Source organism: Scyliorhinus canicula, chromosome 13 (genome assembly GCF_902713615.1).
Source record: "Scyliorhinus canicula chromosome 13, sScyCan1.1, whole genome shotgun sequence".
NCBI classification, from domain to species: Eukaryota; Metazoa; Chordata; class Chondrichthyes; order Carcharhiniformes; family Scyliorhinidae; genus Scyliorhinus; species Scyliorhinus canicula.
Genome location: NC_052158.1, coordinates 8526965 through 8550781, shown reverse-complemented (window position 1 = coordinate 8550781; position 23817 = coordinate 8526965). Strand labels below are relative to the sequence as shown.

The following is a 23817-nucleotide window of genomic DNA, read 5'->3' as shown; positions in this document are numbered from 1 at the left end:
TGATACAAAATATCATCAGTTACCATTCCTATGGGAAACGGAAAGCACTTCCTATTAAAAAAAACCCCAGTGAGGGATAAGGACCTTTTGGTCGCTGATGGACTGAGTTGTGTGCTGCTTCTAAGGGACATGAGGAAGATGTTTACGGTGCTGCTACCCCGAGGTAGTCAGATGCCTTGGAGGTAGTGGAACAATGGAAATGGCTATTGTATTACCTTCCTGAGCGGCGCCAGCTATGGTTCACGGTGATTGGACTTGAGGAAAGCACATCACAAAGGGTCTATCGACACTGGTCTGCGAGATGGATGCATTTACCATTGATTTCCCTGCAAAGTTTACAAATCATGACATGTAAATACGAATGACAAGGCTGAGGGATAGTTGCTAGTCAGTACAACTATAAGAAGGATATAAATCCTAAGGGCAACACGGTAGCATTGAGGATGGCTATCTATCTTGTCGGATTCAGCTCAGAGTTCTCTCATAGCTCGGTCATGGGGTTTTACCTGATGCATGGATTGATAATACTTGTTATTATAATTGTATACTGTTTAATCATTGGATGCCTTAATATGTGTTGAACGCTGGCTATGGCTCAGATGCTGCCCATAGGCTTGGCCCATCATTATTCACCAAAGATGACATCTAGTTACTGGTGACCATCACACCAGACGGAAGCTGGATGGAGAGCCAGAGGCTGTAAAAATGTGATGAGGTGTTTATGTACGGAATACCGGCTCAGTTAAGTTCTGATAACGGGCCTCATTTTATTGGACAGATTAACAAGGAGTTCTGCTCCCAGTTGGGCATACGCCAGCAGTTAGACTATGCGTACAGACCGCAGGCGGCCGGGTTGGTTGAGAGACACAATCAGACCCTCAAAACTAAATTGGCTAAATTAAGAGCGGACACGGGACTGACATGGCTTAAGTTGCTCCCCGTTGCCCTCTTTCAGCTGTGGGTCACACCTGCAGGATCGGCCTGGCACTCTCCTTCTGAGATCTTTTACGGCAGGCCCATTAGAACACCTTGCAACCTGCCTGTTCCCAGATTGGTCCAGTTTCACCATCTGACTAAAGAAAGGACTAACTATGTTCTAGCCCTCACTAACTCCATAGCCAGGTTCGAGCGGCTCACCTGTCACTGTCCCCATTACATAGCTCGCTTTCAGTGCAGCCTGGTAGTTCTGTCATGGTTAAGAACTGGACTCGGAAGGGGTTGGAGCCACAGTGAACAGAGCCCTTCCAAGTTCTCCTTACCACCCTCACTGCGGTTAAAGTGGAGGGGCGAAGTGCTTGCGTCCATGTCCACCACTGCACAATGGTCGGTCACTAACCTGCCTCCTTTCCCCAGCGCTGTTTTACAGGTGTGGAGCATGACGGATTGTGCTGTCCTCGGCTTCGCCTCACTTGGAACACCGTCAGTACCTGTAATCCCGACCAAACTACAAGGACATTTCACTTATGCAGAGGTGACGTTCTCCGATGCCCCCATGTACGAGGGCACAGTATCGACTCATGGAGGGTTATCAAGTTAAAGGACAATGAAGGGCTCATGAAACAATTATATCAGTCCTGGCGTTGGGACGGGAACATTGCATGGACATTGCCTTGTTTTTGGAGTAAATGTACATTTGCTTTTGGATGTGATAAGACTGGTGCCATAAAGGTAAAATCAGACCATGTGGGGGGGGTAGGAAACGGTTGTAGGGGAGAGAGGAGGAATAGCAAGAGGATGGAACGAGTAAGAAGGGAGGCACGACCAGAACGCAGGTTATAAGGAGATATACTTACTTCACTTAGGACCCAGAACGAAGGGAACCTGGGCAGCATGAATCTCTTCTACCAAATCTACCACCGCATGTATGGCCAGGAGCCGGTTGTCTGCTACCCAAACCCCGCATTGGTGTCTAGGTTATTTTCCGTCTCACCACTTTGGGGAACTCCCCGAAACGATGGCTCATTGTCAGAGTTCCGAGCCATCGCCCGAGCAAGTTACTCTTCCTTACAATCCGGGTTCGGCCCCACCAGCTATTTGCCTGCCCCTCCCTCGGGATAATTCCCACTCACAGTATGATAGTCTGCAATGGTGGAGGGCGTATGTACCTAGCCCCTTCACTCCCAATAGAGACTCCCGGTCGTGCGAGAATTGTTTCAGCAGTGAGAGGTACGGCTGTTTACTGGTAGAGATGAAAATGAATATAACATGTCTGTTCTCCACTTGTACTGATCCAAAATGTCGCCCTGACATCAGGTCAATGCACCTGTTACAATGCCACTTGTGTCCCACTGACGCCAGGCATCCAGCTCCTTTGTGGCTGGGCGAATGTCTCTCATATCACTGTTGGAACTAGGGCTTTCCGCATTGCTAGGAGGCCTGAATGGGCGTTCCGAAGCTGGATAAACTGGGCTACTGGGGAATCCCTACTTCACCAATATACTGATTGTGATGCTAGCCTGTGCACGGAGCGAGGACCAATGTTTTGTCAGCCCCATTTCCCCACCAACTTCCTATCGGGACTCTAGTCCCTATTACGGTCCCTTGCCCCTCTGCGTGGATACTGCGCCACCAGTTGGCACGCTGGGCAGGTTTAGTTATTTGTGGCCTTACCATCCTGGGCAACGAAACCTTGCGGACTCTCGGGGCAATAACCAAGGAATTATCTCAACTCAGGTTGTTTGCCATGCAGAACCGGTATGCTCTTGACTATCTCGCCTGCATCTTTGTGGGCCTGGCCATCCTTAAATGCGTGATGGGTAAAACGTAGGGTGCGCTGGAACGGATAGCCGCCCCTAGAGTCTTGGCTGTTAGGGTCCACGAGGGTGCAGCGGACGATGGGGTGCTGCAATAGGATTTAGAAATGCAGCAATGAGTTTTCTTAGCTGAGGGGCCATAGCTACAGCTTGGACCGATGGGTTATCATGAAATGATAAAAGGAGGGAATGAGGAAGTGAACAAACGAATGTGATGGACAGTAGGACCCTGAGGGTAATGAGTTCACAGACAGAGAACAAAGGGATGAGCACAGCATGGCTAGGAAGGGGGAGGGGAGCTTTGCCTCGTGGAGAGAATAGTGAAGAGGATGCTGGGTAACAAGAGGCCAGGATTGGGAAAATGCGAAGTGAGCCAATCAGGATATATAGCCAGGTCAGAAGGTGTATACATTGGCCTATGGGAAGCTTGTATGCGAATCTTGATGTGATTCAATCAATATGTGCTGTGATTTCTTTGTCTTAGCTCTCACTAACTTTTGGGAACTTTAGAAGACAGCTGTGTGTGTTCTAATGTCCCACGAGTGAGTCAGCCTTGCAAGCTGGTGGAAATTAAACAATAATTGATACCTGCTCATCCATCTCAGATTTTATTGAGTCCAGACTGGCAACAAAAAATCAGGGATTAACAACACAACCACCGGAATACAAAACCACCAACACACAGACACAACCACCCAAATACAAAACCACCAACACACAGACACAACCACCCAAATACAAAACCACCAACACACAGACACAACCACCCAAATACAAAACCACCAGCACACAGACACAACCACGGGAATACAAAACCACCAACACACAGACACAGCCACCCAAATACAAATCCACCAACACACAGACACAACCACCCAAATACAAAACCACCAACACACAGACACAACCACCCAAATACAAAACCACCAGCACACAGACACAACCACGGGAATACAAAACCACCAACACACAGACACAACCACCCAAATACAAAACCACCAACACACAGACACAACCACCCAAATACAAAACCACCAGCACACAGACACAGCCACGGGAATACAAAACCACCAACACACAGACACAGCCACCCAAATACAAAACCACCAGCACACAGACACAGCCACGGGAATACAAAACCACCAACACACAGACACAGCCACCCAAATACAAAACCACCAGCACACAGACACAACCACCCAAATACAAAACCACCAGCACACAGACACAGCCACCCAAATACAAACCCACCAGCACACAGACACAACCACCCAAATACAAACCACCAGCACACAGACACAACCACCCAAATACAAAACCACCAGCACACATACACAGCCACGGGAATACAAAACCACCAGCACACAGACACAACCACCCAAATACAAACCACCAGCACACAGACACAACCACGGGAATACAAAACCACCAGCACACAGACACAGCCACGGGAATACAAAACCACCAACACACAGACACAACCACGGGAATACAAAACCACCAGCACACATACACAGCCACCCAAATACAAAACCCGATACAGGACATGACAGAGGTGAGAGGGAACTCCCTCCACCGAGCTGTTATAACCTGTCCAACTGGCTGGGCATTATTGGGGAGCATTGCAGTTTAACAACAGACTCAGAACAATCACAAAAGTTCAAAAAGATTGATTCAAATACACAGCAGTGTCCAGCTGGAAACTGACTGACACCCGATTCAGTTTGAAAAGTTCACCAACAATCCAGAAAGTGGCCATTTGAAGATATGGCAATGTCCGGGGAGGACCCCAAAATCAGCAAAGGCTGTCAGAATGTCAAAGTCCCACATCATCATTGCAAACCCCAGATTATCCCTCGCAGCTTGGCTGCTGGTCTCTCTGGTAGGAGTTGGGTTTGGATATTCGGCAGCTCTCCCCCACCCCCCGGGGGATAGCGATGTCTCCGAGGAGCAGCAGCAGGAGGCCGGGCTCAATCCACACTTTGTGGTTCTCAGCCACCAGGTAGTACAGCCGCCAAGTAAACCACCACCCAGCCTCGTGTCTCTCCAGACGGTTACCCCTCCAACAGCCGATTGACCCGGCTAACGGGGAACTGCAAACCTGACCTGGAGGAGTGAGATTTCCATCCGTTCTTGGCCTGAATTCGAACCTGGTCTGCCATTGCCAGCAACAAATTTGCTCCAGCTCCCCTCCCTTCCTCTCCTCTCTCCTTCCTCCACGCAGCTCAACACTGGAAACAGGAGCAGCAACACAGACAGACAGAGTAATATTTTGGTTTATTAACAATTCGGCAGTTACGTATCACAAATTGTCACAAGGCACAAAGCCTGAACACACTTTAACAGTTACACATCAAAACAGTCACAAGATACAATATCTTCAGTACCCACACACACACACACACACACATGGGGCGGTATTCTCCCCTACCCAGCGGGATGGGGATCCCGGCGCACCGGAGGGGCGAGAACCACTCCGGCATCGGGCCTCCCCAAAGGGGCAGAATTCTCCGCACCTTTAGGGGCTAGGCCCGCACCATAGTGCCTCCCACTCCGCAGACCAATGCGAGCGGCCTTTGGCACCCCGCTGACCGACGGGAACGGCTGGCCGAAAGGCCTTTGCCAGTCGGCGTGAGTCCGCGCATGCGCAGGAGCGTCAGTGGCGGCTGACGTCACCATGGCGCATGCGCGGTGGAGGGGTCTCTTCCGCCTCCGCCATGGTGGAGGCCATGGCGGCAGCGGAAGAAAAAGAGTGCCGCCACGGCACAGACCCGCCTGCCGATCGGTGGGCCCTGATCGCAGGCCAGGCCACCTTGGGGGCATCCCCGGGGTCAGATCGCCCCCCGCCACCCCCAGGACCCCGGGGGCCCGCTCACACCGCCTGTTCCTGCCGGCACCAGAGGTGGTCTAAACTACACCGGCGGGAGAGGCCTGTAAGCGGCGGGACTTCGGCCCATTGCGGGCCGGAGAATTGCCGCGGGGGCTCGCTGACAGGCACGGCCTGATTCCTGCCCCCGCTGATTCCCGGCTGAATTCTGGCCACGGCGGGGGCGGGATTTACGCCGGCCCCGGGCGATTCTCCGACCCTGCATGAGGTCAGAGAATACCGCCCATGGAGTCAGAAGAAATAGGAGAGGCGTTGAATGAATACTTTTCGTCAGTGTTCACCAAGGAAAGGGGCCATGTTTTTGAGGATGAGAGTGTGATACAGGCAGGTAGGCTGGAGGAGGTAGATGTTCTGAGGAAGGATGTATTAGCAATTTTGAAAAACCTGAGGGTCGACAAGTCCCCTGGGCCAGATGGGATATATCCAAGGATTCTTTGGGAGGCAAGGGATGAGATTGCAGAGCCTTTGGCTTTGATCTTTAGGTCCTCACTGTCCACAGTGTTATGGGAGCGGCGTTTTCAGAACCCCAAAATGTATCATGGAGTTCAACCAACCTCTCCCTTTAATGTATTGTTACTTTTGAAGCACACGGCTTGGTCTCCAGGTGTGTATTACAATTATGGGCACGTGGGTTTTTAAACACAATATTTATTCCATGAACTCACTTAACCTTTCAAAATAAACATTGGATCTCTTAACACCGTTACTTCAAAGATAACCCCAAATATAATACAACACTAAATAATCCCTCAAAATGTTCCTTCAAATTTCCAAAAGACTTTACACCTTTAAATAGAAACACATCAGGTTAAAGACATTACTTTTATGAGTTTAAATCACCCAGATGATTCAGAGATAGTCTTTCATGGCAGAGATCACAGCAGATCTAGCTCACTGCAAACACAGACACACCCAAGCTCTTTTCCTCAAAACCTGGCTTTCACCTTTCAAACAGCTCACAGCAAACCAGCCAGGCACTTTTCAGCTGCTCTCTCTCAAACTGAAACTAAAAGCAGAAGTGAACTCATCTCCCCCCACCCTCTGACATCACTTCAGTAATATGAGCTGCTCCATTTCTTACATTGCTTAAAATCCATTTCTTAAAGGTACTCTCACATGACAACGGGGATAGTGCCAGAGGACTGGAGAGTGGCGCATGTTGTTCCTCTGTTCAAGAAAGGGAATAGGAATGACCCTGGTAATTATAATGTGGAGATGCCGGTGTTGGACTGGGGTGAGCACAGTAAGAAGTCTTACAACACCAGGTTAAAGTCCAACAGGTTTGTTTCAAACACAAGCTTTCGGAGCACGGCTCCTTCCTCAGGTGAATGGAGAGGTATGTTCCAGAAACATTTATATAGACAAAGTCAGAGATGCTGGACAATGCTTGGAATGCAAGCATTTGCGGGTAATCAAATCATTACAGATCCAGAGATAGGGGGTAATCACAGGTTAAAGAGGTGTGAATTGTCTCAAGCCAGAACAGTTGGTAGGATTTTGCAAGTCCAGGCCAGATGGTGGGGGGTGAATGTAATGCGACATGAATCCAAGATCCCGGTTGAGGCCGCACTCATGCGTGTGGAACTTAGCTATAAGTTTTTGCTCGGCAATTCTGCGTTGTCGTGTGTCCTGAAGACCGCCTTGGAGAACGCTTACCCGGAGATCAGAGGCTGAATACCCTTGACTGCTGAAGTGTTCCCCGACTGGAAGGGAACATTCCTGCCTGGTGATTACATCGATGACATTTTTTTCCTTTGGACCCACAGCGAAGAATCACTGAAACGACTACACGATGAGATCAATAAATTCCAAACCACCATCAGACTCACCATGGACTATTCTCCAAATTCTGTTGCATTCTTGGACACACTCATCTCCATCAAGGACGGTCACCTTAGCACTTTGCTTTACCGCAAGCCCATGGATAACCTCACGATGCTCCACTTCTCCAGCTTTCACCCGAAACACATTAAAGAAGCCATCCCCTATGGACAAGCCCTCCGTATACACGGGATCTGCTCAGACGACGAGGAGCGTAACAGACACCTACAGATGCTGAAAGATGCTCTCCTACAAACGGGATATGGCGTTCGACTCATCGATCGACAGTTCCAACGCGCCACAGCAAAATACCGCACCGACCTCCTCAGAAGACAAACACGGGACACAACTGACAGAGTACACTTCGTCGTCCAGTACTTTCCTGGGGCGGAGAAACTACGACATCTTCTTCGCAGCCTTCAACACATCATCAATGAAGATGAACATCTTGCCAAGGTCATCCCCACACCCCCACTACTGGCCTTCAAACAACCGCGCTACCTCAACCAAACCATTGTTTGCAGAAAATTACCCAGCCTTCAGAACAGCGACCACGACACCACACAACCCTGCCAGGGCAATCTCTGCAAGACATGCCAGATCATCGACTTGGATACCACCATTACACGTGGTAACACCACCCACCAGGTACGCGGCACATACTCGTGCGACTCGACCAATGTAGTCTACCTCATACGCTGCAGGAAAGGATGTCCCGAAGCGTGGTACATTGGCGCGACCATGCAGACACTGCGACAACGAATGAACGGGCATCGTGCGACAATCACTGGGCAGGAATGTTCCCTTCCAGTCGGGGAACACTTCAGCAGTCAAGGGCATTCAGCCTCTGATCTCCGGGTAAGCGTTCTCCAAGGCGGTCTTCAGGACACCCGACAACGCAGAATTGCCGAGCAAAAACTTATAGCTAAGTTCCACACGCATGAGTGCGACCTCAACCGGGATCTTGGATTCATGTCGCATTACATTCACCCCCCCACCATCTGGCCTGGACTTGCAAAATCCTACCAACTGTTCTGGCTTGAGACAATTCCCACCTCTTTAACCTGTGATTATCCCTCTCCCTGGATCTGTAATGATTTGATTACCCGCAAATGCTCGCATTCCAAGCATTGTCCAGCATCTCTGACTTTGTCTATATAAATGTTTCTGGAACATACCTCGCCATTCACCTGAGGAAGGAGCTGCGCTCCGAAAGCTCGTGTTTGAATCAAACCTGTTGGACTTTAAACTGGTAATTATAAGCCAGTTAGTCTTACTTGGGTGGTCGCTAAGTTAATGGAAAAGGTCCTGAAGGATAGGATTTATGACCATTTGGAAAGATGCAGCTTAATCCGGGATAGTCAACACGGATTCGTGAAGGGTAAGTCTTGCCTCACAAATTTTATTGAATTCTTTGAGGAGGTAACTAAGCGTGTAGATGAAGGTAGAGCAGTTGATGTCGTATACATGGATTTCAGTAAGGCGTTTGATAAGGTTCCCCATGGTTGGTTCATGAAGAAAGTAAGGAGGTGTGGGATAGAGAAATTTGGCCAATTGGATAAGTAACTGGCTATCACATAGAAGGTGGTGGTGGATGGAAAATTTTCAGACTGGAGACCAGTTACCAGCGGTATACCACAGGGATCAGTGCTGGTTCCTCTGCTATTTGTGATTATTATCAATGACTTGGAGGAGGGGGCTGAAGGGTGGGTCAGTAAATTTGCTGATGACACCAAGATTGGTGGATTAGTGGATGAGGTGGAGGGCTGTTGCAGGCTGCAAAGAGACATTGATAGGATGCAGAGCTGGGCCGAAAAATGGCAGATGGAGTTTAACCCTGATAAGTGCGAGGTGATTCATTTTGGTAGAAAAAAATTGAATGCGGATTACAGGGTCAATGGCAGGGTTCTGAGGAATATGGAGGAACAGAGAGATCTTGGGGTTCATGTCCACAGATCTCTGAAGGTTGCCACTCAAGTGGACAGAGCCGTGAAGAAGGCTTATAGTGTGTTAGCGTTTATTAACAGGGGGCTTGAGTTTAAGAGCCGTGGGGTTATGCTGCAACTGTACATGACCCTGGTCAGACCATATTTGGAGTATTGTGTGCAGTTCTGGTCACCTCTTTACAGGAAGGATGTGGAAGCTTTGGAAAGGGTGCAAAGGAGATTTACCAGGATGCTGCCTGGTTTGCAGGATAGGTCTTATGAAGAAAGGTTGAGGGAGCTAGGACTTTTCTCTTTGGAGCGGAGGAGGATGAGAGGCGATTTAATAGAGGTTTATAAGATGATGAGGAGGATAGATTGAGTGGACGTTCAGAGACTATTTCCTCAGGTGGATGTAGCTGTTACAAGGGGGCATAACTATAAGATTCAGGGTGGGAGATATAGGAGGGATATCCGAGGTAGGTTCTTTACTCAGAGAACATAAGAACTAGGAGCAGGAGTAGGCCATCTGGCCCCTCGAGCCTGCTCTACCATTCAATGAGATCATGGCTGATCTTTTGTGGACTCAGCTCCACTTTCCGGCCTGAACACCATAACCCTTAATCCCTTTATTCTTCAAAAAACTATCTATCTTTATCTTAAAAACATTTAATGAAGGAGCCTCAACTGCTTCACTGGGCAAGGAATTCCATAGATTCACAACCCTTTGGGTGAAGAAGTGCCTCCTAAACTTAGTCCTAAATCTACTTCCCCTTATTTTGAGGCTATGCCCCCTAGTTCTGCTTTCACCCGCCAGTGGAAACAACCTGCCCGCATCTATCCTATCTAATCCCTTCATAATTTTATATGTTTCTATAAGATCCCCCCCTCATCCTTCTGAATTCCAATGAGCACAGTCCCAGTCTACTCAACCTCTCCTCATAATCCAACCCCTTCAGCTCTGGGATTAACCTAGTGAATCTCCTCTGCACACCCTCCAGTACCAGTACGTCCTTTCTCAAGTAAGGAGACCAAAACTGAACACAATACTCCAGGTGTGGCCTCACTAACACCTTATAGAATTACAGCATAACCTCCCTAGTCTTAAACTCCATCCCTCTAGCAATGAAGGACAAAATTCCATTTGCCTTCTTAATCACCTGTAAACCAACTTTTTGTGACTCATGCACTAGCACACCCAGGTCTTTCTGCACAGCAGCATGCTTTAATATTTTATCATTTAAATAATAATCCCGTTTGCTGTTATTCCTACCAAAATGGATAACCTCGAGACTTCCGGTTGCGGCTATGACCAGCTAAGTCGCACGTTTGGCTGCTCCTGCTACAAAGGTGTTTTCGGGCCGATTGGAGGGCCCCAACGGCGCTGTAAGGACAAATCCCGGTGGGGGAAGGCTCCCTGAAGAGAACCAGACCAACTTTATGGTCGGTACCCGGAGTGGGGTGGTAAAGAAAGCAACAGCAGCTCCCAAAAAAAAGCGGGGGAAGAAGACCAAAATGGCGGCCGGTGGCGCACCCGAGGAATGGAGGAAATGGGCGGAGGAGCAGCAGGCCACTCTCCTGCGCTTCTTTACGGAGCTGAAAATGGAGCTCTTGGAGTCAATGAATGCGACGACCACCAGGCTGATGGGAGCCCAGGCGACCCAAGAGGCGTCGATTCGGGAGCTGCAACAGGAGATGACTGTGAGGGAGGAGGAGGCCACGGTCCTCGTGGGAAAGGTAGAGGTGCACGAGGCACTCCACCTGAAATGGCAGAGCCGTTTTGAGGAGCTGGATACCCGAATGAGGCGGAAGAACCTGAGGATCTTGGGCCTGGCAGAAGGCCTGGAGGGGTCAGGCCTCCCGGGATATGTAGCAGAAATGCTGAGCTCCCTGATGGGGGCAGGGGCCGTCCCTTCGCCCCTGGAGCTGGAAGAGGCCTACAGGGTCATGGCTAGGAGGCCAAGAGCAAATGAGCCCCCGAGGGCGGTGCTGGTGCGGTTCCAGCGACTCAGCGACCGTGAGAGAGTGCTGGAGTGGGCCAAGAGGGAAAGGAGCAGCAAGTGGGAGAATTCGACGGTGAGGGTCTATCAGGACTGGAGTGCGGAGGTGGCAAAGCGGCGGGCCCGGTACAACCGGACGAAGGCGGTGCTACATGCAAAACGGATCAGGTTCGGAATGCTGCAGCCAGCGCGCTTGTGGGTCACCTACAGGAACCAACACCACTATTTTGAGTCCCCAGAGGAGGCGTGGGCCTTTGTACAGGAAGAGAAACTGGACTCGAATTAGACCCAGGGGATACTTGGCGGCCGTAGCCGCTCGGGTACTTTCAGCTGAATTCTTTGTTTGGATTTTGAACTCTTGCTGTGGTTTTTCTTCTGATGTTTTTTCCCCCTTTGCCAACTTCCCTTAGTTATTGTTATTGTGGTTATTCATGGTTATTTATGGTTATTTATGCTGTTTGGTAGAGGGCGACTGTTAAGTACATTGTTATTTGTTATTTATCTGTTATTTATGATGTTAAGTTGGGGAGGCGGGACGGGGGGGAGAGCAGATCGGGGATATGGGCTCCTAGGGGGGGTTCTTTACAGGCATGGACGGGGACGGGGGTGGAACTGAAGATGGCGGGGTGGGGTGTGGCAGGGCGAAAGCGCGGGCTTTCCTCTGTTTTCCCGCGCGCGGGGCAGAGGAGGGGGGAGGGGAGGAGTGCGGGGCGTGGCTAGCAATGGCGACCTTTCCCGCGCTGGAGCGGGGCCAGGGAGGAGTGGCAAGGGGGGGGAGGCCCCCCCCCGAGCCGGGGGGAGTCGGAGTGTGGCAGGAGCAGCCGGGTCAGCGTGAACCAGCTGACTTACGGGAGTACGATGGAGGGTACATCGCGGCTAGGAGGGGTCCTAGCCTGGGGGGGGGGGGGGGGGGGGGGGTTAGGGAGGGACACCGGGTTGCTGCTGAAAAGACCAGAAACGGGAAGTGGAGGACTGGAGAGGTGGGGGGAGGGGGACATCGCCATGGGGAGCGGGTCAGAAGGGGAGGGTCGACCCGGGGCGAGCAGGGAACAGGACATGGCTAATCGGCAGGGGAAGGGGGTGGGTCGACCCGCGACCCGGCTGATCACTTGGAACGTGAGGGGGTTGAATGGGCCGGTCAAGAGATCAAGGGTATTCTCACACCTGAAGGGACTGAAGGCTGATGTAGCAATGTTACAGGAGACCCATTTGAAGGTAGTGGACCAGGTTCGCCTGAGAAGGGGGTGGGTGGGACAGGTGTTCCACTCTGGATTGGACGCAAAGAACCGGGGGGTGGCGATTCTGGTGGGAAAGAGGGTGTCGTTCGTGGCGGAGGAGGTGGTGGCGGATAAGGAGGGTAGGTATGTGATGGTGAAGGGTAAGCTGCAGGGGGAGAAAGTGGTGATGGTCAACGTATATGCCCCGAACTGGGATGACGCGGGTTTTATGAGGCGCCTATTGGGCCTCATTCCGGGACTGGAGGCAGGGGGCTTGATCATGGGGGGGGACTTTAACACAGTGCTGGCCCCCGAGCTAGACAGATCGAGCTCAAGGACTAATAGGAGGCCGGCAGCGGCAGAAGTGCTGAGGGGGTACATGGAGCAGATGGGAGGAGTACACCCATGGAGGTTTGGTAGGCCGAGGGCGAGGGAGTATTCCTTTTTCTCCCACGTCCATAGAGTGTACTCCAGAATCGATTTCTTCGTGTTGAGCAGGGGGCTGATCCCGAGGGTACGGGAAGCTGAGTACTCGGCCATTGCGATCTCTGATCATGCACCACATTGGGTGGATGTGGAAATGGGGGAGGCGCGGGACCAGCGCCCGCTGTGGCGGCTGGATGTGGGGCTGTTAGCGGACGACGAGGTGTGTAAAAGGGTCCGGAAGAGCATTGAGAGCTATCTGGACTTGAATGACACGGGTGAGGTGCAGGTGGGGATGGTCTGGGAGGCCCTGAAGGCAGTGATCAGGGGAGAGCTGATCTCCATAAGGGCGCACAGAGAAAGAAAGGAGAGGCAGGAGAGGGAGAGGCTGGTGGGGGAGCTATTGGAAGTGGATAGGAGATATGCGGAGGCACCAGAGGAGGGGCTGCTGGGAGAACGGCGCAGCCTGCAGGTCAAGTTCAACCTGCTGACCACCAGGAAGGCAGAGACGCAGTGGAGAAGGGCACAGGGCGCGGTCTATGAGTATGGGGAAAAGGCGAGCAGGATGCTGGCACACCAGCTTCGCAAACGAGATGCGGCTAGGGAGATTGGGGGAGTGAAGGAGAGGGGCGGGAAGGTAGTGCAGAAGGGGCAAGAAGTGAACGGGGTCTTCAGGGATTTTTACAAGGAGTTGTATCGGTCTGAGCCGCCGACGAGGAGAGGGGGAATGGAGGACTTCCTAAACAAATTGAGGTTCCCAAGGGTCCAGGAGGGGCTGGTAGAAGGGCTGGGGGCGCCAATAGGGCTAGAGGAGCTAGTCAAGGGAATAGGTCAGATGCAAGCGGGGAAGGCGCCGGGGCCAGATGGGTTCCCGGTGGAATTCTATAAGAAAAATGTGGACTTGGTGGGACCGGTACTGGTACGAGCCTTTAATGAGGCGCGAGAGGGGGGGGTTCTGCCCCCGACAATGTCGCAGGCTCTGATCTCCCTGATATTGAAGCGGGATAAAGACCCCGTGCAGTGCGGGTCCTACAGGCCTATCTCGCTTCTGAACGTGGATGCCAAGTTGCTGGCAAAGATCCTGGCAGCTAGAATAGAGGATTGTGTGCCAGGGGTAATCCATGAGGACCAGACGGGGTTCGTGAAGGGGCGGCAGCTCAACACGAACGTGCGGAGATTGCTGAATGTAATTATGATGCCGGCAGTGGAGGGGGAGGCTGAGATAGTGGTAGCGCTGGACGCGGAGAAGGCATTCGATAGGGTGGAGTGGGAGTACCTGTGGGAGACGTTGGAACGGTTTGGGTTTGGGGAAGGGTTTATTAAGTGGGTGCAGTTGCTCTACTCGGCCCCGACGGCGAGTGTAGTGACAAACGGGAGGAGGTCGGAGTATTTCGGGCTCCACCGAGGGACCAGGCAGGGATGTCCCCTATCCCCCCTACTTTTCGCACTGGCGATTGAACCGTTGGCGATGGCACTGAGGGGTTCAGGGGGGTGGAGAGGACTGACTAGGGGAGGGGAGGAACATCGAGTTTCGCTGTATGCGGATGATCTACTGCTGTACGTGGCAGACCCAGAAGGGGGAATGCCGGAGATAATGGAACTATTAGCAGAGTTTGGGGACTTTTCGGGGTACAAACTAAATTTGGGCAAAAGCGAGGTTTTTGTGATACACCCGGGGGACCAGGGAGAGGGTATTGGGAGACTCCCCTTCAAGCGAGCAGGAAAGAGCTTTAGGTACTTAGGGGTGCAGGTGGCAAGGAACTGGGGGACCCTCCACAAGTTGAACTTTTCCAGGCTGGTGGAACAGATGGAGGAGGAATTTAAGAGGTGGGACATGGTACCGTTGTCGCTGGCGGGGAGGGTGCAGTCAATCAAAATGACGGTCCTCCCAAGGTTCTTGTTTTTATTTCAGTGCTTGCCCATCTTCCTCCCTAGGGCCTTCTTCAAAAAGGTGACGAGTAGCATCATGAGCTACGTGTGGGCGCATGGCACCCCAAGGGTGAGGAGGGTCTTTTTGGAGCGGAGTAGGGACAGTGGAGGGCTGGCACTGCCCAATCTCTCGGGGTACTACTGGGCGACAAATGTGTCAATGGTGCGCAAGTGGATGATGGAAGGGGAGGGGGCAGCTTGGAAACGAATGGAGAGGGCGTCCTGTGGCAACACAAGCCTGGGGGCCCTAGTAACGGCACCATGGCCGCTCCCCCCCACGAGGTACACCACGAGCCCGGTGGTGGCGGCCACCCTCAAGATATGGGGGCAGTGGAGGCGACATAGGGGGGAAATGGGAGGTCTGTTGGCGGCGCCAATAAGAGGGAACCATAGATTTATCCCGGGGAACATCGACGGGGGATTTCAGAGCTGGCACAGGGTGGGCATACGGCAGCTGAAGGACCTGTTTATAGAGGGGAGGTTTGCGAGCCTGGGAGGGCTGGAGGAGAAGTTTGAGCTCCCCCCGGGAAACATGTTCAGATATTTACAAGTGAAGGCATTTGCTAGGCGGCAGGTGGAGGGGTTTCCCCTGCTCCCCAGTAAGGGGGCGAGTGATAGGGTGCTCTCGGGGGTCTGGGTCAGAGGGGGGAAGATATCAGACATCTACAAGATAATGCAGGAGGCGGAAGAAGCATCAGGGGAGGAGCTGAAAGCCAAGTGGGAAGGGGAGCTGGGAGAGCAGATAGAAGACGGGACGTGGGCGGATGCACTGGAGAAGGTCAATTCTTCCTCCTCGTGTGCGAGGCTGAGCCTCATTCAATTTAAGGTGCTGCATAGAGCTCACATGACGGGGACAAGGATGAGCCGGTTCTTTGGGGGTGAGGACAGGTGTGTCAGATGTCTGGGAAGCCCAGCGAACCATGTGCATATGTTCTGGGCATGTCCGGTGCTGGAAGGGTTCTGGAAGGGGGTGGCAAGGACGGTGTCGAAGGTGGTGGGGTCCAGGGTCAAACCAGGATGGGGGCTCGCGATCTTTGGGGTCGGGGTAGAACCGGGGGTACAGAAGGCTAGGGAGGCCGGAATACTGGCCTTTGCGTCCCTAGTGGCTCGACGAAGGATATTAATTCAATGGAAGGACGCGAGGCCTCCAAGCGTGGAAACTTGGATTAACGATATGGCTAGCTATATTCAGCTAGAAAGGATCAAATTTGCCCTGAGAGGGTCGGTACAGGGATTCTCCAGGCGGTGGCAACCTTTCCTTGACTTTTTAGATCAGAGATAGACGTTCGGGGTCGTGGCAGCAGCAACCCAGGGGGGGAGGGGGGGGGAGGGGAGGGGGGGGCAGCAAGGGTCGTGGGGGGACATGCACGACTGTAACGCGGGCAAGTCTGCTCGCTGCTCATGTCTGAAACTGTAGGCTGCCTTGTTTGTTAAGGTTGCCTGGGGGGGGGGGGGGGGGGGGGGAGGACTGGTGCGCGCGAGAGGGCGGGCGAGGGAGGGACATTTGCCTAGAGGGATTGTGTTGTAAATAATTTAAAAATTAGTAGGGGTAAATGTTTGTATGGAAAAACTCTTTCAATAAAAATTATTTAAAAAAAACAAAACAAAATGGATAACCTCACATTTGTCAACATTGTATTCCATCTGCCAGACCCTAGCCCATTCACTTAACCTATCCAAATCCCTCTGCAGACTTCCAGTATCCTCTGCACTTTTCGCTTTACCACTCATCTTAGTGTCATCTGCAAACTTAGACACATTGCCCTTGGTCCCCAACTCCAAATCATCTATGTAAATTGTGAACAATTGTGGGCCCAACACGGATCCCTGAGGGACACCACTAGCTACTGATTGCCAACCAGAGAAACACACATTAATCCCCACTCTTTGCTTTCTATTAATTAACCAATCCTCTATCCATGCTACTACTTTACCCTTAATGCCATGCATCTTTATCTTATGCAGCAACCTTTTGTGTGGCACCTTGTCAAAGGCTTTCTGGAAATCCAGATATACCACATCCATTGGCTCCCCGTTATCTACTGCACTGGTAATGTCCTCAAAAAATTCCACTAAATTAGTTAGGTATGACCTGCCCTTTATGAACCTATGCTGCGTCTGCCCAATGGGACAATTTCTATCCAGATGCCTCGCTATTTCTTCCTTGATGATAGATTCCAGCATCTTCCCTACTACTGAAGTTAAGCTTACTGGCCTATAATTACCTGCTTTCTGCCTACCTCCTTTTTTAAACAGTGATGTCACGTTTGCTAATTTCCAATCCACCGGGACCACCCCAGAGTCTGGTGAATTTCGGTAAATTATCACGAGTGCATTTGCAATTTCCCTAGCCATCTCTTTCAGCACTCTGGGATGCATTCCATCAGGGCCAGGAGACTTGTCTATCTTTAGCCCCATTAGCTTGCCCATCACTACCTCCTTAGTGATAACAATCCTCTCAAGGTCCTCACCTGCCATAGCCTCATTGCTATCAGTCGCTGGCATTTTATTTGTGTCTTCCACTGTGAAGACCGACCCAAAAAACCTGTTCAGCTCCTCAGCCATTTCCTCATCTCCCATTATTAAAACTCCCTTCTCATCCTCTAAAGGACCAATATTTACCTTAGCCACTCTTTTTTGTTTTATATATTTGGAGAAACTTTTACTATCTGTTTTTATATTCTGAGCAAGTTTACTCTCATAATCTATCTTACTATTCCTTATAGATTTTTTTAGTAGCTTTCTGTTGCCCCCTAAAGATTTCCCAGTCCTCTACTCTCCCATTAATCTTTGCCACTTTGTATCCTTTGTCCTTCAATTTGATGCTCTCCCTTATTTCCTTAGATATCCATAGTTGATTTTCCCTCTTTCTACTGTCCTTCCTTTTTGTTGGTATAAACCTTTGCTGAGCACTGTGAAAAATCGCTTGGAAGGTTCTCCACTGTTCCTCAACTGTTCCACCATAAAGTCTTTGCTCCCAGTCTACCTTAGCTAGTTCTCCTTTCATCCCATTGTAATCTCCTTTGTTTAAGCACAAAACACTAGTATTTGATTTTACATTCTCACCCTCCATTTGTATTTTAAATTCCACCATATTGTGATCGCTCCTTCCGAGAGGATTCCTAACTATGAGATCATGAACCAATCCTGTCTCATTACACAGGACAAGATCTAGGACCGCTTGTTCCCTCGTACATACTGTTCTAGGAAACTATCGTGGATACATTCTATAAACTCCTCCTCAAGGCTGCCTTGACCGACCTGGTTAAACCAATCGACATGTAGATTAAAATTCCCCATGATAACTGCTGTACCATTTCTACATGCATCAGTTATTTCTTTGTTTATTGCCTGCCCCACCATAACGTTACTATTTGGTGGCCTATAGACTACTCCTATCAATGACTTTTTCGCCTTACTATTCCTGATTTCCACCCAAATGGATTCAACCTTATCCTCCATAGCACCGATGTCATCCCTTACTATTGCCCGGATGTCATCCTTAAATAACAGAGCTACACTACCTTCCTTACCATCCACTCTGTCCTTCCGAATAGTTTGATACCCTTGAATATTTAACTCTGGAGCACACCAGAATGACAGGGAGTGGGATAGCTTGATCTTGGTTTCGGACAATGCTCGGCACAACATCGAGGGCTGAAAGGCCTGTTCTGTGTTGTACTGTTCTATGTTCTATATAACTACCCCCACCCCAAATGGCAGCCCCACACCTTTGGAAGAGGAGCTCCAGCGAGCAACACAAACCACTGAAAAGGGGCACGTCAACATCGGGCACAGTACGAGAGAGAGTAGAAAATAACCCGCCCCCCCTCACAAAGGGGCCAAAATGCAGCTCAAAGCAATGGGCCATGAAACAGGCCACCGGCTAAAAGCCAGCATATGGCCAATTTATTCCCTTCACAGCACATATATAGTCTGTCAACATCAAAACAATTCATCAACATTTACAAACAGTATCGTCAGAGACAACAGAAATCAGGAGCATGTCAAAAACATCTACTCAATACAGAAAACCACCAATATACGGACACAATCAGCCCGTTTCCCCCCCAAAGGGGTTCCCAGTTAAATCCAAAACAACAGTTCCAGGCTGCTAGCCGTAAAGCCGGCAAACGGCCGCTTTGTTATCACCCACCCCCCTCCCCCGCCCAGCCCGGTAACTTCACATCGGAGGAAAGGCTCCCTCCGCAAGGAGCACAGGCCACCGGAAAGTTACACAGCCAGGGTGTGGCAGAGAGACCTTCCTTCACGGAACCGTGTTAACCTGCCCAACCGGAAAGGGACCATTTGTAAACAGAGCAGTTTAACAACATGGACAGAAACAACAGTAATGAATCAACACAAAAGTCCACAAAGTCAGTCCTAGTGCACCAAACAGTGTCCGACACAAAACTCGCTGACACCCGGTACAGCTTGAAATGTTCACCAACAATCCAGAAAATGGCCACCCGGTGACATGGCAACGTCTCGGGGAAAACCCCAGATAATCTCTCCAAAACAGACAAAAGTCAGTAGAAAGGTACCAAAATCCCGAGGTCTACTTCAGCAGTCCAAGAGGTCAACCCCCAGAGCCTCCAGGAGCAGCAGCAGGCCAGAACCAATCCACCCTGAGCTGCAGGCAGTGGGGCCCGACCTCCACCAACACAGCGCCAAGCAAGCCCGCCACCCCCAGCAACACATCCGCTCCATCCCTCCCCCTTCCCCTCCTCCATGCAGCTCAGCACCAGGACAGCAGCAGCAACAGAGACAGAGACAGTGGCTGCACCCACTGCAAATCCTTAGTGAATATAGGAATAGGATAGAGCAGATGTATTTGTGGTTGAAGATCTGTGGTAGGGTGAAGATAGGGGAGATTAAATGTCAAAAGGCATAATAGTGCAGCACAGATCGAGATGTAGAGTAAGAAGTCTTACATCACCAGGTTAAAGTCCAACAGGTTTGTTTCGAATCACTAGCTTCACAGCTCTTTCGTCAGATCAAGATGGTAATGGGCCAAGTAAAGAAACTTCATTGTTGTATTTCCAGCATCTGAAGAAATTTATTTTCTTCCATTACATCAAATATATACCCAGATTACTGCTGCCATTCACTGGAATGGACACTGATACATTCTGCACCAGTTATTGAAAGTTAGAAAATTACTCAAGAGAATTGTCTCACTGAGGAGAAATGATGGTGCTCTACCACCACCAGGTGGCCACAATCGGTAATGCAGAGGAAATAAATTTGTGGAGTCCCGAACATAGTCAGCAGGTGGCAGTGTTGCTCCATACAAAATAGGATTTTTACGTTAAAATGTTTTTATTCATTTACCTGAATAAACATCGAAACACAGGAACCCTGCAGAGATATCATCAGATAACAGTGACTGAAATCCTGACATCATCTTTTAGGCAGGAAATTAAGTTGTGACTTAATTGAGCATCAGAATAAATTCATGGGCCTGAAATTACTGGGTTAAAATAAATCCATAGACAGTTTGTGGTTTTAAGTTTATTGTTTTGTTGACAAGGAATGTTGTTGCATCAAGTAAACTATATTTATACAATCGAACAATCTGATCTGTTTTAATAAAAACAAAATACTGCCAATGCTGGAAATGGACTGACTGAAGCAGCGAGTAAATGAAGGAGAGACACAAGATATTTAATTTACTTTTTATTTTAATTCTCAGACATTTCTATTTGTGTTGTTTTTATTTACAGTCTGATTGGGATTTTACAATTCGGAAAGTAAATGACACATTTAGTGACAACCTGTTGTTAATGGTGGTTTCTGAACCCTGACCTCTGACCCTGATCACGGGGTCATGTCATTGTGATGTCAGGGCCCCGCCCGGAGCAGATTCTCAGCCATTTGTTTACATCCCAAGTCCCGAAGAAAGGATAAAGTTTCTCCGTGAATTTATTCCCAGTGAAGGTGTGGAGATGGGATTTGGTGTCCACGTTGTAAAATGAAACTGTCCAAGACTCATAAATGAGATAAACTCCCACCTTCCCGGGGATCTGACCGACAGGGAGACGGGATCGAGGAGAGGAGTTTATATAAAACTGATCCTCAAACCGCTCAATGGTCCAGAATCCAGTCTCTGGCCTCAGTCTGACCCGGCCCTTCCTCTCCACAGACTCTGCGGCTACTCCCAGAATCCATTCCCGATTCCCCGTCACCTCCACCTCCCAGTAATGTCTCCCCGATGCGAATCCCTCTGATCCCAGCGCACAGGGACAGGACCCGTATGTAAACCTCTTCCTGGTGTCAGGGAGACTCCTCTGGGTCCAGGTACATCTCAAACTCTTCAGATCCTCAGACACCTCGAGCCCGGGATTCGCTGTTTCCACATCCAGGGTCACGGAGACTGGGACAAAAAACAGAAAATTAGAGACTGACTGGGGATGGGAACAATGGGCGGGGTTTCCCGACCCCCCCCCCCCCCCCCGCCGGGTCGGAGAATTGCTGGGGAAGTGGGGGGGGGGGGGGGGGGGGGTGGCGTGAATCCAACCCCCGCTGAATTCTCCGACGCTGGGGATTTGGTGGGGCCGGGAATCACGCCGGTCACCTAGCCATTGGCAGCCCCCCCCCCCCCCGGCGATTCTCCGGCCCGCGAGGGGACAAGTGGCCGCCTGTTTTAGGCCTGTCCCACCGGCGTCTGTGACGACAGGTACCTGGGGATGGGGGAGGGAGTCACTGGGGATGGGGGAGGGAGTCACTGGGGATGGGGACAGAGTCACTGGGGATGGGGGACAGAGTCACTGGGGATGGGGAAAGAGTCACTGGGGATGGGGGAGGGAGTCACTGGGTATGGGGGACAGAGTCACTGGGGATGGGGGAAGGAGTCACTGGGGATGGGGGAGGGAGTCACTGGGGATGGGGGACAGAGTCACTGGGGATGGGGGAGGGAGTCACTGGGGATGGGGGACAGAGTCACTGGGGATGGGGGAGGGAGTCACTGGGGATGGGGGACAGAGTCACTGGGGATGGGGGAGGGAGTCACTGGGGATGGGGGACAGAGTCACTGGGGATGGGGGAGGGAGTCACTGGGGATGGGGGAGGGAGTCACTGGGGATGGGGGACAGAGTCACTGGGGATGGGGGACAGAGTCACTGGGGATGGGGGACAGAGTCACTGGGGATGGGGACAGAGTCACTGGGGATGGGGGAGGGAGTCACTGGGGGTGGGGACGGAGTCACTGGGGATGGGGACAGAGTCACTGGGGATGGGGGAAGGAGTCACTGGGGATGGGGGAGGGAGTCACTGGGGATGGGGGGCGAGTCACTGGGGATAGGGAGCGAGTCACTGGGGATAGGGACAGAGTCACTGGGGATGGGGGAGGGAGTCACTGGGGATGGGGGACAGAGTCACTGGGGATGGGGACAGAGTCACTGGGGATGGGGGACAGAGTCACTGGGGATGGGAACAGAGTCACTGGGGATGGGGGACAGAGTCACTGGGGATGGGGGAGGGAGTCACTGGGGATGGGGGACAGAGTCACTGGGGATGGGGGAGGGAGTCACTGGGGATGGGGAGGGAGTCACTGGGGATGGGGGACAGAGTCACTGGGGATGGGGGAGGGAGTCACTGGGGATGGGGACAGAGTAACTGGGGATGGGGGAGGGAGTCACTGGGGATGGGGGACAGAGTCACTGGGGATGGGGGAGGGAGTCACTGGGGATGGGGGACAGAGTCACTGGGGATGGGGGAGGGAGTCACTGGGGATGGGGGACAGAGTCAATGGGAATGGGGACAGAGTCACTGGGGATGGGGGAGGGAGTCACTGGGGATTGGGACAGAGTCACTGGGCATGGGGGAGGAGTCACTGGGGATGGGGGACAGAGTCACTGGGGATGGGGGAGGGAGTCACTGGGGATGGGGGACAGAGTCACTGGGGATGGGGGATAGAGTCACTGGGGATGGGGACAGTGTCACTGGGGATGGGGACAGAGTCACTGGGGATGGGGACAGAGTCACTGGGGATGGGGACAGAGTCACTGGGGATGGGGGACAGAGTCACTGGGGATGGGGGAGGGAGTCACTGGGGATGGGGGACAGAGTCACTGGGGATGGGGGAGGGTGTCACTGGGGATGGGGGACAGAGTCACTGGGGATGGGGGACAGAGTCACTGGGGATGGGGGGAGGGAGTCACTGGGGATGGGGGACAGAGTCACTGGGGATGGGGGATAGAGTCACTGGGGATGGGGACAGAGTCACTGGGGATGGGGGACAGTGTCACTGGGGATGGGGATAGAGTCACTGGGGATGGGGGACAGAGTCACTGGGGATGGGGACAGAGTCACTGGGGATGGGGGACAGAGTCACTGGGGATGGGGGACAGAGTCACTGGGGATGGGGACAGAGTCACTGGGGATGGGGGACAGAGTCACTGGGGATGGGGGACAGAGTCACGGGATGGGGGAGGGAGTCACTGGGGATAGGGACAGAGTCACTGGGGATGGGGGACAGAGTCACTGGGGATGGGGGACAGAGTCACTGGGGATGGGGGACAGAGTCACTGGGGATGGGGGACAGAGTCACTGGGGATGGGGACAGAGTCACTGGGGATGGGGGAGGGAGTCACTGGGGATGGGGGAGGGAGTCACTGGGGATGGGGACAGAGTCACTGGGGATGGGGACAGAGTCACTGGGGATGGGGACAGAGTCACTGGGGATGGGGACAGAGTCACTGGGGATGGGGGAGGGAGTCACTGGGGATGGGGACAGAGTCACTGGGGATGGGGACAGAGTCACTGGGATGGGGGAAGGTACGGGATGGGGGACAGAGTCACTGGGGATGGGGGAAGTCACTGGGGAATGGGGACAGAGTCACTGGGGGGGGACAGAGTCACTGG

At 51.8% G+C, this 23817-nt stretch overlaps 1 protein-coding gene across 1 annotated transcript in view; it reads left to right on the top strand.

Annotated features, from left to right (window-relative positions):
- Window positions 1–1375: 1375 nt before the first annotated feature.
- The window catches only part of LOC119976458 (E3 ubiquitin-protein ligase TRIM39-like), a 45215-nt gene continuing 22773 nt past the window's right edge, over window positions 1376–23817 (top strand). The window contains exon 1 of the mRNA XM_038816995.1: window positions 1376–1532. Within this exon, the coding sequence (XP_038672923.1) occupies window positions 1376–1532 (157 nt within the window). The remainder of the gene's footprint in view (window positions 1533–23817) is intronic.